The sequence below is a fragment of the Aristolochia californica genome, unplaced genomic scaffold (genome assembly GCF_029961685.1).
Source record: "Aristolochia californica isolate CCGP_79_NKW_82.1479 unplaced genomic scaffold, dmAriCali1.0.hap1 SCAF_8, whole genome shotgun sequence".
NCBI classification, from domain to species: Eukaryota; Viridiplantae; Streptophyta; class Magnoliopsida; order Piperales; family Aristolochiaceae; genus Aristolochia; species Aristolochia californica.
The window spans coordinates 41,059,519-41,076,588 of NW_027182279.1; the positions used below are offsets into that span (position 1 = coordinate 41,059,519).

The 17,070-nt window shown below is 38.2% G+C and overlaps 2 protein-coding genes and 1 pseudogene across 2 annotated transcripts; all 3 read right to left on the minus strand.

Moving 5' to 3' along the window:
* Positions 1-2,300: 2,300 nt before the first annotated feature.
* LOC137939501 (uncharacterized) lies at positions 2,301-3,723 on the minus strand. The gene is made up of 5 exons (XM_068784787.1): positions 3,644-3,723; positions 3,348-3,562; positions 3,063-3,233; positions 2,738-2,973; positions 2,301-2,647 (listed from the first exon to the last, which is right to left on the minus strand). Exons 1-5 carry the CDS (start codon positions 3,711-3,713, stop codon positions 2,392-2,394), a joined length of 948 nt encoding a protein of 315 aa, XP_068640888.1. The 5' UTR covers positions 3,714-3,723; the 3' UTR covers positions 2,301-2,391.
* A 3,268-nt stretch (positions 3,724-6,991) lies between these two features.
* On the minus strand, positions 6,992-8,619 carry LOC137939271 (uncharacterized; annotated as a pseudogene).
* A 3,228-nt stretch (positions 8,620-11,847) lies between these two features.
* LOC137938958 (uncharacterized) lies at positions 11,848-13,688 on the minus strand. The gene is made up of 5 exons (XM_068784090.1): positions 13,419-13,688; positions 13,124-13,338; positions 12,840-13,010; positions 12,514-12,749; positions 11,848-12,423 (listed from the first exon to the last, which is right to left on the minus strand). Exons 1-5 carry the CDS (start codon positions 13,486-13,488, stop codon positions 12,162-12,164), a joined length of 954 nt encoding a protein of 317 aa, XP_068640191.1. The 5' UTR covers positions 13,489-13,688; the 3' UTR covers positions 11,848-12,161.
* Between the last annotated feature and the right edge of the window lie 3,382 nt (positions 13,689-17,070).

Below are 17,070 nucleotides of genomic sequence, written 5' to 3' on the forward strand. Positions count from 1 at the left end.
AAGAGAAAAACAGTCAGTTATTTCCTCCTATTAAGGAAGTAAAGAACCATTTTAACCAAATTATAAATCTAACACATTCTGCAGATCCGTCAAAGTTCAACATGTTACAATTATTTTTTTATTTGGCCATTTGGATTTGGGTATGTTAAGCACCAAAATATCCGACAAAAGAAGTTACAGTCAATTTGTTTTATGGTAGCATCTGATAGAGATAAAGATAAAAATAGTGATAGATATAAAGATAATGATAGAGATAAAGATAACTAGTGTTTGAATTAGAGAGACTCAAATTGTAGAATCCAAATTACCTACAATCTCTGTGTAATTCTATAAATAGTTTACACCTGATCAATAATAATTACGGTAATATTATTCTTCATTCCTATATTCTATATGGTATCAGAGTTTTCGATCGATTAATCAGAACCAGTCTGTCGTTGCTGGAAATCCTTATCGGAAGCAGCCTCCGTAGATGCAGCCCATTGCCGCTGCCCATACCTGGAATTTTTTCTTCTATTTCTTTGTGCAATCTCGTCGGAGGTATTTTTGAAAAAAAAAACAGCCTCCACCATTTCGCCCGACATCCTAGTTGTCGTCACCTTGTTGTCGTCGTTGTCTGCTCTGTCGACAACTCCATCGCCAACGCCGCACAATAACCTCTCTCAGCCGACCTATTTTACCCCCTCCCCCCGAAGCCACCGTTCGCCCCGACGACCATAGTGACAACCCCCCAGAGTTCCCCGCCCACATTGAACCCCTCGTCTCTTCTGATGTTGTTGCCACCTCTGTCTTCGTCGCGATTCTGTCTCGCCAACACCGTCGTCGTCGTTGTCGTCGACGCCATTCGCCTCTTCGGTCACAGTGTCGATAGCCCCTATACGCCACACAGAACCTCCCACTCTTCCTTCTCTCTTCTCTCATTGCCAATTTACCGCCGAAATTGGTAGAACGCTGGTGCCTGCCACCGTTAACCCCTCCCGCCACAATGCCGACCTAAGTTCAAGGGGGGAAAATATTTTCCCCCTTGGACGCGCCGTCCCGCGCAAGGTGCAAATTCGCATGTGGGCTTTCACACGTGTAGCATTTTTTATTAAAAAAAAAAAGAAACTCGGTCAAGAACCTCTTCATCCTATCTAGACGATGTGATTCCGTCCGCCCCACCCGCTGTCTTTCCACCGAATGATGCAATTATGTCCACCCTAGCCACTGCCCTTCCTACTAACGATGCGATTCCGTCCGCTCCAGCCGCTGTTCTTCCACTAGACGATGCAATTCCGTCAGTACCAACTGCCTCTAGTGCCACTGATCTCCCACCAGATGATGAAATTCCGTCCACACCAGCTGCCTCCAGTGTCGTTGCTCTTCCATTAGACAATGCAATTTCGTATAACCCAACCGCCTCCTGTGCCGCTGCCCTTCCACCAGACGATGCGATTCCGTCTGCCCTAGCCGCCTCCAGTGCCGCTGCTCTTCCTCTAGACGATGCAATTTCGTCTGCCTTCTGCCTCCAGTGCTACTACTCTACTCAACCGCTACCAGTGTTGTTGCTCTACTCAATTGCTACCAGTGCTACTACTCTCTCCAAACCAATGCCAAGAACATGCTTCTCTTTTTGAAGATAAAGATTGAATTCTTCTCTCGGAGCTCCATCTTGCAGGGGCATGATAGAGATAAAGATAAACATAGTGATAGATATAAAGATAATGATAGAGATAAAAATAAGTGTTTGAATTAGAGATAGAATCAAATTGTAGAGTCCTAATCACCTACAATATCTATGTAATTCTATAAATAGTTTACACCTGATCAATAATAATCACGGTAATATTATTCTTCATTCCTATATTCTATAGGTTCTTTCCTCGATAAGAAATTCATAATGGGGTGTTTGCATAGTTCATGATGGGGGAAGACTAGAAGATCTAATGAAGAAACAGAAAAAGGGTAAAAGGACATTAGTCATGATGGGGGAAGATTAGAAGATCTAAGGAGGAAACAGAAAAAGGTAAAAAGGAAAAAGACGAGGAGTTTGAGGAAATTCAAGTTCTTCTCCTCTTAAGCTACTGGAAATTCAGTTCCAGAAACCGGAATGTATGAGCTCCTGACCACTCTGTTCATGTCAAAGCACTGAAAATCTCCTTCGGCTATTCTGACTCTTAACAAAGCAAAAACTATTTCCGTGTGCTTCTGCGTCTGAGGTAATATTGTTGTGGACGGTTAAGAATAACTATCCATCGAACGCAGACAAGGACCATTTCAAGAATTAAAATTTAAAGATGTAAACACAGAACGCGACAGAGTTTTTCTTTTTATTGGGCGACCAGACTTTTCATAGAAAACAAGCAGCAGTAAATGCAAGGTTTATGGAATTCAATGTGTTCTGCTTTTTTGCTACAAAGATATCAATGGGATGTGCTTATGAACGAAGTTGAGGAGGAGCTGGTTGATGTCATCAGGAAACTGCTCCTGAACAAAGTGAGTTCCTTCAGGCACGAGTACAATCTCCAAGTCTGGCGCATACTCCTTTACCTTCCCGCTTCTTATGCTATCGCCGAGGGTTTTCATCGCGTAGTCCTTCTCACCCATGATCAGCATTGCAGGAACTTCAATCTTGGGGTCTTCAACTATCGACTCTTTCAAGAATGACCTTAAAAAACAGGGCGCCAGTTCAATTATTTTAGTTACACGAAGCATCGAAAAGTCTTCTTTGATCAGCGGGTCTATTTACAGGCATTACCTATAAGTAATTTGCAATGGATAGCGAAAACCAGAGTTCTCATACAGTGCGCTGTAGGCTGCGAGGTCCTCCTCAGTAAACCAACTGGGTAAAGGAGTAGCAGGGTCTACCAAGTCCATGATCTCCTGATCGTCGCCTGCAACCTGAAGTTCGCTGCCGGAGAACAAAATATAGATGTTTCGCACTACTGTCTTCGTGTCAAAACGCCCGAAATCAGCTTCTGCTCTTCCGGGTTCCTGCGTCAACAGGAAGAGATGACCCAGTTAGGCAAGAGCGTTGAGCCGAGCAGAGTAAGGTTGAAGGAGGCAGAGGTAAACGACACCACCTGCCACCTTATAGCATAGAACCCTCTCGGAAGGAGATCGAATTGGAGTGCTGATGGGACTGGAGAGAGCAAAGGAATCCCCAAGGTTGTCACACCTGATACCCTCTCCGGATGCAGGACGGTAAACAGGTTAGCCGGTACAACTCCAAAATCCTTGGCGACCAGAAAGGCCTTCCAGTCAAAGATTAAGCTTTTTGTTAGAATTCGAAAAAGGGGGATACAGGGAAGGATGATGGAAGCTGATAAAATACTGGAAAGGATGGACGGAGGTCAATGGCCTCTTACTCTGGGTATGGCGAGGGAGTCGAAGATGGCGAGTAGATCATCCACGAGGTCCAAGTAAGACGCGTTTTCGATCTGAGGAGGCTGTTGGGAGAGACCATAGCCTCTCCAATCAGGCGCAATCGCTCGGTGCCCAGCCTTGGCTACGGCGATCATCTGATATCTCCACGAGTACCATATCTCCGGAAATCCATGCAAGAAGACCACCACGACAGGCCCTGCAGTTGTTTCAAAATCAAAAGTTTAGAACTTGAAAGCAGAGCAAAAGGGAGATTGGGGAAAAGGGGGAAGCTTATCACCGGCTCCAATTTCAGCGACATGAAGCTTGAGGCCCCGGATGTCGAGGTGCTTGTGCTGTATCTGATCCATGTTCACCGAGGGGAATGTGAAGGAAGGAGAAGAAGACCAACAGGGAGTTATTCCGAGGCTCAGCTCAAATATGTATTTATACAGAGAAGATGCTTTAAGGTCAAGGTTGCTTGTCGTTTTCCTGAGCAGATCGCTGACTAAGAGGTGAAAGATGAGAAGATAGACTACAGTGAGGTAACCCACAACTTTGATTCCTAACCGGTTTTAAGTACACCAAAAAAACACGTTTTGCCTCAAAATAAAAAATATAATTTAAACTAGAGAACGAGTAATTTTTTATAATATATTTAAATAAAATAAAAACTTAAATAGATAATTAACCAAAACAAACATATTTTGTACATTAATAAGTAATTTAATGTATATTAAAATATTAAAATTTATTAATTAAATAATATATTATATTAATTAATTATTATAATTTATTATACATTAATACAATAATTACGTGTGACAATTAAGTGTGTACTAACTAATTATAAAAAATAGATAAATAAAAAGTAAAAAAATAACATAAGGAATATTTTAAAATAAAAATAGAATAATTAAATAAAATAATTGATCAAATGCTTACTTTAACAATGTTTTAATTACCACTCTTAAATCACTAATTTAATACAGTAAAAAATAAATATATTATTTTATTTATAACACAAGATAATGAATTTAATAAGATGCTATTTTCAGCTAATGACTTCCAACACAAGCTACAAGACTCATAAGGTTGTTGATAAACTTGTAATTTTTGATAATATTATTATGTAAACCGTACATATTTATATACATATGAAAAAAAAAACCCGTATCAACTAAGAAGTCTATATTTAATAGATCTCTGATGGATGTTTATCTTCAATCTGGAGTTTTAGCTTCAATAAATCTTTGATGAATGTTTATCTTCAAATACTCCCTCTTACGTTGGAGTGTACGTTAATGATACCCAAATTGTCGAGTAATGTCTCAAATTGGGACAAACTCAATGCCTTTGTGAATAAGTCTGCAGTTTGGTCGTTGGGTCGTATATGGGCTATCTTAATCATCCATTCTTGAATATTTTTTCGAACTAAGTGACAATCAATTTCGATGTGTTTGGTTCACTCATGAAAGACCCGATTTGAGGTGATGTGTAGAGCAATTTGGTTGGCACAATATAACATGACTGGCTGAGTATGTACGATTTCCAAGTCCTTCAAAACAATTTTCAATCAGGTAATTTTACAACATGTAGTAGGCATAAAAAGATACTCTGCCTCGGCAGTTGATCGAGCTACCATTGTTTGCTTCTTTGTTTTCCAAGAAACAGGTGATTGACCAAAAAATATACAATACCCAATTATTGACCTTCTTGTGTCCTTGCATCGAGTCCAATTTGCATCACAAAATACATTTAATTGGAGTGTACTGGTGGAGGATAATAGAATACCTTGTCTTAGAGTTTGTTTCAGGTATCGAAGGACTCTATGTGCTGCCTCAAGGTGTGGTGTACGTGGTTTTTCCATAAATTGGCTTAAAACATGGATGGCGTTGACTAAATCTGGTCTAGTAATGGGTAAGTAGATCAATCTTCCCACTAGACGTCTGTATGATGAAAGATCTTTTAGGAGTTCACCATCGGATTGTGTAAAAGCCAAGTTTTGCTCCTAGAAATCCAACGTCTTCTATTGTGATAGAGCACAAACAGTGTGAAATGAAGTGTGTGAACATTTTTCTCAGGTAAACAACGTTCAATTATTTCACATTGAGAATGAAATACATGATTGCATACAACATAATATGTCAGTTAGCTCCCATTTCACTAAGCTCAAAGGATTATAGGATGAGCAAGATATTCTTTGTCCTATTTCACACTGTCGTTGTGGAACTATGAAATATGAACTATCTTATCGAGAAACACGGAAAATCATCAAGTTTCTCATCGGATTAAGTGAATCTTTTACTACAGTGTGGGCAGATATTAACAATGGACCATTTGCCTTAAGATTGGCAAGGTTTATTTCCTCGTGCTCAGGCATGAACGATAGAAAGAAGTATCTAATGAACAGGGCATAGTTGAACCTGAGGTAACAACTTTTGTCGTCAACAATTCAAGCAAGAGCATAGTTCAACCTGAGGCAGCAGTTGTTGCCGTCAGGAATTCAAGCAAGAAAGGTGGTACTTCCACCTATACCAAATGTAACAAAGACGGTCATGAAGCTACAAATTGTCAATCACATTTGAAGTACACTTATTGCGGAAATAGGAGTCATGCAGTTGATTACTGTTGCAAACTTAAGAAAACAAAATCAACTAAGCACATAGAGAAGAAGAACATCTCCAATTCCTTCCCTTTTACTTAGGAACAATGCTAACAGATATTACAAATGCTTAGTCATAACAAGTCATCTATGACAAATCATGTGGGTAACTCCTCAACCCTTGTCGAACTTTCAGATAAAGCTTTTTACTTCTCCTCTCCACATAAGCAAGCCACATGGATCCTCGATAGTGGAACCATTGATCATATTGTTTGCTACCCTGACTTGCTTATGTCTTGGAGAACTATTACGAACAAAACATTGGAATTATCGAATGGTTTTCATGCCAATGTTATACATATTGGTCAAGTGGTTTTCTCTTCTAGTTTGGTTTTTCATAATGTTATATATGTCCCAATTTTTTAATTAAACATTATTTCCGTAAGCAAACAACGGTGGCTCAATCAACTGCCGAGGCAAAGTATCGTTTCTATAACTATTACATGTTGTGAAATTACCTGGTTGAAAAACTTCTTAAGGACATAGAAATCGTATATAATAAGTTAGTCATGTTGTATTGTGACAACTAAACTGCTATACATCACATGTTTTTTAGTGCAGATTGTTGAGCTCATATTGTAATCCAAATCTCTCCATTAAATATTACGATCATTACTTACCTATGGCAGTTGATGATTGTTTGTCCCCAAGCACTCTTAAAAAGAGAAAAACAGTCAGTTACTTCCTCCTATTAAGAAAGTAAAGAACCATTTATTCAAATTATAAATCTAACACATTATTCAGATCCGTCAAAGTTCAACATGTTACTGTTAATTTGGCAAAAGAAGTTACAGTAGATTTGTTTTCATAATGGGGTATTTGCGGAGTTTAGTCAGTAGTCATGATGGGGGAAGACAGGATCGAAGGAAGAAACGGAAAAAGGTAAAAAGGAGACGGACCAGGAGTCGAGGAAATTCATGTTCTTCTTCTCTCAAGCTACTGGAAATTCAGTTCCAGAAACCAGAATGTCTGAGCTCTTGATCACTTAGTTCATGTCAAAGCACTGAAAACCTCTTTCTGCTCTTCTGACTCTTAGGCAAAGCAAAAACATTTCAGTCTGCTTCCGCATCTGAGGTAATATTGTTGTGGATAGCAAAGAACAACTATCCATCAAACCACAGACAAGGACCATTTCAAGAATTAAAATTTAAAGATGTAAACACAGAACGCTACAGAGTTTTTCTTTTTATTGGGTGACCACACTTTTCATAGAAAACAAGCAGCAGCAAAATGCAAGGTTTATGGAATTCAATGTGTTCTGCCTTTTTTTGCTACAGAGATATCAATGGGATGTGTTTATCAACAAAGTTGAGGAGGAGTTGGTTGATCTCATCAGGAAACTGCTCCTGAACAAAGTGAGTTCCTTCAGGCACGAGTACAATCTCCAAGTCTGGCGCATACTCCTTCACTTCCCGCTTCTTATGCTGTCGCCGAACCCTAGGATTTTCATCGCATAGTCCTTCTCACCCATGATCAGCATTGCAGGAACTTCAATCTTGGGGTCTTCAACTATCGATTCTTTCAAGAATGACCTTCAAAAACAGGGCGCCAGTTCAACTATTTTAGTTACAGGAAGCATCGAAAAGTCTTCTTTGATCAGCGGGTCTATTTACAGGCATTACCTATAAGTAATTTGCAATGGATAGCGAAACCCAGAGTTCTCATACAGTGCGCTGTAGGCTGCGAGGTCCTCCTCAGTAAACCAACTGGGTAATGGAGTAGCAGGGTCTACCAAGTCCATGATCTCCTGATCGTCGCCTGCGACTTGAAGTTCGCTGCCGGAGAACAAAATATAGATGTTTCGCACTACTGTCTTCGTGTCAAAACGCCCGAAATCTGCTTCTGCTCTTCCGGGTTCCTGCGTCAACAAGGAAGAGATGACCCAGTTAGGCAAGAGTATAGAGCCGAGCAGAGGAAGGTTGAAGAAGGGAGAGGTAAACGATACCACCTGCCACCTTATCACATAGAACCCTCTCGGAAGGAGATCGAATTGGAGTGCTGATGGGACTGGAGGGAACAAGGGAACCCCCAAGGTTGTCACACCTGATACCTCTCCGGATGCAGGACGGTAAACAGGTTTGCCGGTACAACTCCAAAATCCTTGGCGACCAGAAAGGCCTTCCAGTCAAAGATTAAGCTTTTTGTTAGAATTCGAAAAAGGGGGATACAGGGAAGGATGATGGAAGCTGATAAAATACTGGAAAGGATGGACGGAGGTCGATGGCTTCTTACTCTGGGTATGGCGAGGGAGTCGAGGATGGCGAGTAGATCATCCACGAGGTCCAAGTAAGACGCGTTTTCGATCTGAGGAGGCTGTTGGGAGAGACCATAGCCCCTCCAATCAGGCGCAATCGCTCGGTGCCCAGCCTTGGCTACGGCAATCATCTGATATCTCCACGAGTACCATATCTCCGGAAATCCATGCAAGAAGACCACCACGACAGGCCCTGCAGTTGTTTCAAAATCAAAAGTTTAGAACTTGAAAGCAGAGCAAAAGGGATATTGGGGAAAGGGGGAAGCTTATCACCGGCTCCAATTTCAGCGACATGAAGCTTGAGGCCCCGGATGTCAAGGTGCTTGTGCTGTATCTGATCCATGTTCACCGAGGGGAATGTGTAGGAAGAAGAAGAAGACCAACAGTGAAGAGGCTGAGCTCAAATCTGTATTTATACAGAGAAGATGGTTTAAGGTCAAGGTTGCTTGTCGTTTTCTTGAGCAGATCGCTGACTTAGAGGTTAAAGATGAGAAGATAGACTATTGTGAGGTAACCCACAACTTTGATTCCTAACCGGTTTTTAGCACACCAAAAAACACGTTTTGCCTCGAAAAGGAAAATATAATATAAATAAGAGGATGAGTAATTTTTTATAATATATTTAAATAAAATAAATATCTAAACAGATAATTAACTAAAACAAATATATTTTTTACACTAATAAGTAATTTAATGTAGTATTAAAATATTAAAAATTATTAATTAAATAATATATTATATTAATTAATTATTTTAATTTATTATACATTAATACAATAATTACGTGTGACAATTAACTGTGTACTAATTAATTATAAAAAATAGATAAATAAAAAGTAAAAAATAATATAAGAAATATTTTAAAATAAAATTGGAATAATTAAATTAAATAATTGATCAAATAATTACTTTAATAATGTTTTAATTACCACTCTTAAATCACTAATTTAATACAATAAAAAATAAATATATAATTTTATTAATAACACAAGATAATGAATTTAATAAGATGTTATTTTCAGCTAATGACTTCCAACACAAGCTACAAGATTCATAAGGTTGTTGATAAACTTGTAATTTCTGATAATATTATTATGTACACCGATTACATGTTTATATACATATGAAAAAAAACTGTATTAACTAAGAAATCTATATTCAATAGATTTCTGATGGATGTTTATCTTCAATATGGATTTTTAGCTTCAACAAATCTTTGATGGATGTTTATCTTCAATACTCCCTCTTATGTTAGACTGTATGTTAATGATACCCAACTTGTCGAGTAATGTCTCAAATTGGGACAAACTTAATGCCTTTGTGAATATGTCTGCAGTTTGGTCATTGGGTCGTATATGGGCTATCTTAATCATCCCTTCTTGAATATTTTTCCGAACTAAGTGACAATCAATTTCGATGTGTTTGGTTCGCTCATGAAAGACCCGATTTGAGGTGATGTGTAGAGCAATTTGGTTGGCACAATATAACATGATTGGCTGAGTATGTACGGTTTCCAAGTCCTTCAAAACAATTTTCAACCGGGTAATTTTACAACATGTAGTAGGCATAGAACGATACTCTGCCTCGACAGTTGATCGAGCCACCGTTGTTTGCTTCTTTGTTTCCAAGAAACAGGTGATTGACCAAACAATATACAATACCCTATTACTGACCTTCTTGTGTCCCTGCATTGAGTCCAATTTGCATCACAAAATGCATTTAATTGGAGTGTAATGGTGGAGGATAATAGAATACCTTGTCTTAGAGTTTGTTTCAGGTATCGAAGGACTCTATGTGCTGCCTCAATACGTGGTTTTTCCATAAATTGGCTTAGAACATGGATGACATTGACTAAATCTGGTCTAGTAATGGGTAAGTAGATCAATCTTCCCACTAGACGTCTGTATGATGAAGGATCTTTTAGGAGTTCGCCATCAGATTGTGTAAAAGCCAAGTTTTGCTCCTAGAAATCCAAAGTCTTCTATTGTGATGGAGCACAAACAGTGTGAAAGGAACTGTGTGAACGTTTTTCTCAGGTAAACAACGTTCAATTATTTCACATTGAGAATGAAATACATGATTGCATACAACATAATATGTCAGTTAGCTCCCATTTCACTAAACTCAAAGGATTATGGGATGAGCAAGATATTCTTTGTCCTATTTCACACAATTGTTGTGGAACTATGAAATATGAACTATCCTATCGAGAAACACGAAAAATCATCAAGTTTCTCATCGGATTAAGTGAATCTGTTACTACAGTATGCGGGCAGATATTGACAATGGACCATTTGCCTAAGATTGGCAAAGTTTATTTCATCGTGCTCATGCATGAACGATAGAAAGAAGTATCTGATGAATAGAGCATAGTTCAACGTAAGGCAGCAATTTTTGCCGTCAACAATTCAAGCAAGAGCATAGTTCAACCTGAGGCAGCAGTTATTGCCGTCAGGAATTCAAGCAAGAAAGGTGGTACTTCCACGTGTACAAAATGTAACAAAGATGGTCACGATGCTACAAATTTTTAGTCACATTTGAAGTGCGCTTATTGCGGAAATAGGAGTCACACAGTTGATTACTGTGGCAAACTCAAGAAAGCAAAATCAACTAAGCACATAGAGAAGAAGAAAATCTCCAATTCCTTCCATTTTACTTAGGAACAATGCTAACAGATATTACAAATGCTTAGTCATAATAAGTCATCCATGACAAATCATGTGGGTAACTCCTCAACCCTTGTCAAACTTTCAGATAAAGTTTTTTACTTCTCCTCTCCATATAAGCAAGCCACATGGATCCTCGATAGTGGAGCCATTGATCATATTGTTTGTTACCCTGACTTGCTTATGTCTTGGAGAACTATTACAAACAAAACATAGGAATTACTGGATGGTTCTCATGCCAATGTTATACATATTGGTCTAAGTTGTTTTCTCTTCTAGTTTGGTTTTTCATAATGTTATATATGTCCCAATTTTTCAATTAAACTTTATTTCCATAAGCAAACAACGGTGGCTCAATTAACTGTTAAGGCAGAGTATCGTTTCTATAACTATTACATGTTGTAAAATTACCTGGTTGAAAAACTTCTTAAGGACTTAGAAATCGTATATACTAAGTTAGTCATGTTATATTGTGACAACCAAACTGCTCTACACATCATAATTTTTAGTGTTTTTTAGTACAGATTGTTAAGCTCATATTGTAATCCAATTCTCTCCATTAAATATTACGATCATTACTTACCTATGGCAGTTGATGATCGTTTGTCCCCAAGTACTCTTAAAAAGAGAAAAACAGTCAGTTACTTCCTCCTATTAAGAAAACAAAGAACCATTTAACCAAATTATAAATCTAACACATTATGCAGATCCGTCAAAGTTCAACATGTTACTGTTAATTTGGCAAAAGAAGTTACAGCCAATTTGTTTTCATAATGGGGTGTTTGCAGAGTTTAGTCAGTAGTCATGATGGGGGAAGACAGGATCTAAGGAAGTAACAGAAAAAGGGAAAAAGAAAAAGGACCAGGAGTCGAGGAAATTCATGTTCTTCTTCTCTTAAGCTACTGGAAATTCAGTTCCAGAAACCAGAATGTATGAGCTCTTGATCACTTAGTTCATGTCAAAGCACTGAAAAGCTCTTTCAGCTCTTCTGACTCTTAGCAAAGCAAAAACATTTCAATCTGCTTCCGCATCTGAGGTAATATTGTTGTGGATGGCAAAGAACAACTATCCATCAAACCACAGACAAGGACCATTTCAAGAATTAAAATTTAAAGATGTAAACACAGAACGCTACAGAGTTTTTCTTTTTATTGGGCGACCGCACTTTTCATAGAAAACAAGCAGCAGCAAAATGCAAGGTTTTTTGGAATTCAATGTGTTCTGCCTTTTTTTGCTACAGAGATATCAATGGGATGTGCTTATCAACAAAGTTGAGGAGGAGTTGGTTGATCTCATCAGGAAACTGCTCCTGAACAAAGTGAGTTCCTTCAGGCACCAGTACAATCTCCAAGTCTGGCGCATACTCCTTTACCTTCCCGCTTCTTATGCTGTCGCCGAACCCTAGGATTTTCTTCGCGTAGTCCTTCTCACCCATGATCAGCATTGCAGGAACTTCAATCTTGGGGTCTTCAACTATCGACTCTTTCAAGAAAGACCTTAAAAAACAGGGCACCAGTTCAATTATTTTAGTTACAGGAAGCATCGAAAAGTCTTCTTTGATCAGCGGATCTATTTACAGGCATTACCTATAAGTAATTTGCAAAGGATAGCGAAACCCAGAGTTCTCATACAGTGCGCTGTAGGCTGCGAGGTCCTCCTCAGTAAACCAACTGGGTAAAGGAGTAGCAGGGTCTACCAAGTCCATGATCTCCTGATCGTCGCCTGCAACCTGAAGTTCGCTGCCGGAGAACAAAATATAGATGTTTCGCACTACTGTCTTCGTGTCAAAACGCCCGAAATCTGCTTCTGCTCTTCCGGGTTCCTGCGTCAACAAGGAAGAGATGACCCAGTTAGGCAAGAGTATAGAGCCGAGCAGAGTAAGGTTGAAGGAGGGAGAGGTAAACGATACCACCTGCCACCTTATCACATAGAACCCTCTCGGAAGGAGATCGAATTGGAGTGCTGATGGGACTGGAGGGAACAAGGGAATCCCCAAGGTTGTCACACCTGATACCCTCTCCGGATGCAGGACGGTAAACACGTTTGCCGGTACAACTCCAAAATCCTTGGCGACCAGAAAGGCCTTCCAGTCAAAGATTAAGCTTTTTGTTAGAATTCGAAAATGGGGGATACAGGGAAGGATGATGGAAGCTGATAAATACTGGAAAGGCTGGACGAAGGTCGATAGCTTCTTACTCTGGGTATGGCGAGTGAGTCGAGGATGGCGAGAAGATCATCCACGAGGTCCAAGTGAGACGCGTTTTCAATCTGAGGAGGCTGTTGGGAGAGACCATAGCCTCTCCAATCAGGCGCAATCGCTCGGTGCCCAGCCTTGGCTACGGCGATCATCTGGTACCTCCACGAGTACCATATCTCCGGAAATCCATGCAAGAAGACCACCACGACAGGCCCTGCAGTTGTTTCAAAATCAAAGTTTAGAACTTGAAAGCAGAGCAACACGGAGATCGGGGAAAAGGGGGAAGCTTATCACCGTCTCCAATTTCAGCAACATGAAGCTTGAGGCCCCGGATGTCGAGGTGCTTGTGCTTTATCTGATCCATGTTCACCGAGGGGAATGTGAAGGAAGGAGAAGAAGATCAGCTCAACTCTGTGTTTATACAGAAGAAGATCAGGGACTTATTCCGAGGCTCAGCTCAACTCTGTGTTTATACAGAGAAGATGCTTGCAGGTTTTGGACGGAGATCCAAAGGTCAAGGTTGCTTGTCGTTTTCCTGAGCAGATCGCCGACTCACTGGTGATAGATCTTCTGCAATAAGATGGGAAGATGACTGTTGCGATGTAACCTTGTAATTAATTATCTGAACTGACCTCAACCATGTTTTTCTTATCCCGTTTGACTATAATGAACCGACAGACGACTTTTGGTTAAGTTCAAGTTTAAATTCAAATAAATGAATTAGTTCAAATTTCAAAGTCATTGTTAGTATGTATTGGAAAACAGTTTTCGGTGTTGGTGCTTCAAAATTAAAAACATAATGTACATAAGAGAATAAATAACTTTTTATAATATATTTAAATAGAATAAATACCTAAACAGATAATTAATTAAAACAAATATGTTTATTACACTAATATAAAATTTAATAATATTTTATATTAATCACTTATTACAATTTATTATACATTAATACAATAATTATGTGTGACAATTGTGTACTAATTAATTATAAAAAATAGATAAATAAAAAATAAAAAAATAACATAACAAATATTTTAACATAAAATGGAATAATTAAATAAAATAAATGATCAAATACTTACTTTGACAATGTTTTAATTACCATTCTTAAATCACTAATTTAATATAGTAAAAAATATTATTTTATTAATAACACAAGATAATGAATTTAATAAGATGCTCTTTTCTGCTAATGACTTCCAACGAGCTACAAGCCTCATAAGGTTGTTGATAAAACTTGTAATTTTTTATAATATTATTATGTAAATCGATTACATATTTATATACATATGGAAAACAAACCGAATCAACTAAGATGTCTATATTTAATAGATCTCTAATGGATGTTTATCTTCGATATGGAGTTTTAGCTTAAATAGATCTTTGATGGATGTTATCTTCCTTACTCCCCCTTAAGTTGGAGTGTATGTTAATGATATCCAACTTGTCGAGTAATGTCTCAACTTCGGACGAACTCAATGCTTTAGTGAATAAGTTTGCAGTTTGGTCGTTGGTTCGTATATGGGCTATTTTAATCATCATTTCTTAGATCTTTTCACGAACTAAGTGACAATCAATTTCGATGTGCTTGGTTCACTCATGAAAGACTGGATTTGAGGTGTTGTGTAGAGCAATTTGGTTGCCACAATATAACATGACTAGCTGAATATGCACGATTTCCAAGTCCTTCAAAACGTTTTTCAACCAAGTAATTTCACAACATGTAGTAGCCATAGAACGATACTCTGCCTCGGCTACCTCGACAATTGATTGAGCCACCATTGTTTGCTTCTTTATTTTCCAAGAAACGGGTGATTTTCGCACTACCTCTAACTCCAAGGAATATACAATACCCTGTTACTAACCTTCTTGTGTCCCTACAACGAACCCAATCTGCATCACAAAATACATTTAATTGGAGTGTACTTGTGGAGGATAATAGAATACCTTGTCCTGGAGTTTGTTTCAAGTATCAAAGGACTCTATGTGTTGCCTCAAGGTGTGATGTACGTGGTTTTTTCATAAATTGGCTTAGAATATGAATGGCGTAGACTAGATCTGATCAAGTAATGGTCAAGTAGATCAATTTTTCTATTAAATGTCTATATGATGAAGGATCTTTTAGGAGTTCATAATCGGATTGTGTAAGAGCCAAGTTTTGTTCTATTGGAAACCTTGAAGGTTTTGCTCCTAAAAATCTAGTATCTTCTATTGTGATGGAGCATAAGCAGTGTGGAATGAATTGTGTGAAAGTTTTTCTTAGGTAAACAACGTTCAATTATTTCACATTGAGAATGAAATTCATGATTGCATACAACATAATATGTCTGTTAGCTTCTATTTCACCAAGTTCAAAGGATTATGGGATGATCAAAATACTCTTTGTCCTATTTCACACTGTCGTTGTGAAACTATGAATGAAGAACTATCCTATCGAGAAACATAGAAAATCATCAAGTTTCTCATGGGATTAAGTGAATCTTTTACTACAGTACATGGGCAAATATTGATAATGGACCATTTGTCTAAAATTGGCAAAATTTATTTTCCCGTGCTCATGCATGTTTGGCATAAAGAAGTATATGATAAACAGAGCATGGAACATAGTTCAACCTGAGGCAACAACTTTTGCCGTCAACAATTTAAGCAAGAGCATAGTTCAACTTGAGGCAACAATTGTTGCCATCAGGAATTCAAGCAAGAAAGGTGGTACTTCCACCTGTACAAAATGTAACAAAGATGGTCACAATGTTGCAAATTGTCAGTCACATTTGAAGTGTACTTATTGCGAAAATAGAGATCACAATTGATTATTGTTGCAAACTCAAAAAAACAGCATCAACCAAGCACACAGAGAAGAAGAACATCTCCAATTCTTTCCTTTTACTTAGGAACAATGCCAGTAGATATTACAAATGCTTTGTCATAACAAGTCATCTATGGCAAATCATGTGGGTAATTTCAACCCATGCCGAACTTTGAGGTAAAACTCTTTATTTCTCCTCTCCACATAAGCAAGCCACATTGATCCTCGATAGTGGAGCCACTGATCATATTGTATGCTGCACTGACTTGCTTACTTCTTGGAGAGCTATTACGAACAAAATAATAGAATTACCAGACGGTTCTCATACCAATGTTATACATGTTGATCAAGTGGTTTTCTTTTTTAATTTGGTTCTTTATAATGTTATACGTGTCCCAAATTTTCAATTAAACCTCATTTCCATAAACAAACAACGATGGCTCGATCAACTGCTGTGGTAAAGTATCGTTCTATTACAACTACATGTTGTGAAATTACCTGGTTGAAAAACTTCCTAAAGACTTGGAAATCATACATACTCAGTCAATCATGTTGTATTGTGACAACCAAGCTGCTCTACACATTGCCTCAAATCCATTTTTTTTATGAGTGAACTAAGCACATCAAAATTGATTGACACTTAGTTCGTTAAAAGATTCAAGAAGGGATGATTAAGACAACCCATATACGAACCAACGACCAAAACCATAGACTTATTTACTAAGACGTTAATTTCGTCCCAATTTGATACATTACTCGACAAGTTGGGTATCATTAACATACACTCTAACTTGAGGGGGAGTATTCAAGATAAATATCTATTAGAGATCGATCTCTAATGGATGTTTATCTTCAATAATTGTTTTGTACAAACAACATCCAGACCTCCAAGACAGTTCCAGGCAAAAACTTGTTTAAATTTTTTGACTTTTTTCTCGCATTAGCACCTTCTGAATAGCAGCATCAGCAACAGGTTTCCCATACTCACTTCCAGAGCCGTACAACAAATGACTAGAATATGACAAAAAGAAAGTCAGAAAATTACAACAAAAAACTTAAAATAAATTTTGTTTATATGTTTCAAAAGTACAGCTGAGATTGAATCAAACCAAGGTGGCAACCATGCTCCATGAACCT

What these genes read in the sequence shown, in the direction of transcription:
- LOC137939501 (XM_068784787.1), bottom strand. Translation starts at nt 3,713, where the DNA reads ATGGATCAGATACAGCACAAGCACCTCGACATCCGGGGCCTCAAGCTT. An exon ending in TGTCGCTGAAATTGGAGCCG is followed by an intron (nt 3,563 to 3,643) that starts GTGATAAGCTTC and finishes AAACAACTGCAG; the next exon opens with GGCCTGTCGTGGTGGTCTTC. An exon ending in TCTATGCTATAAGGTGGCAG is followed by an intron (nt 2,974 to 3,062) that starts GTGGTGTCGTTT and finishes CTGTTGACGCAG; the next exon opens with GAACCCGGAAGAGCAGAAGC.
- LOC137938958 (XM_068784090.1), bottom strand. Translation starts at nt 13,488, where the DNA reads ATGGATCAGATAAAGCACAAGCACCTCGACATCCGGGGCCTCAAGCTT. An exon ending in TGTTGCTGAAATTGGAGACG is followed by an intron (nt 13,339 to 13,418) that starts GTGATAAGCTTC and finishes AAACAACTGCAG; the next exon opens with GGCCTGTCGTGGTGGTCTTC. An exon ending in CCTTTGCAAATTACTTATAG is followed by an intron (nt 12,424 to 12,513) that starts GTAATGCCTGTA and finishes CTGTTTTTTAAG; the next exon opens with GTCTTTCTTGAAAGAGTCGA.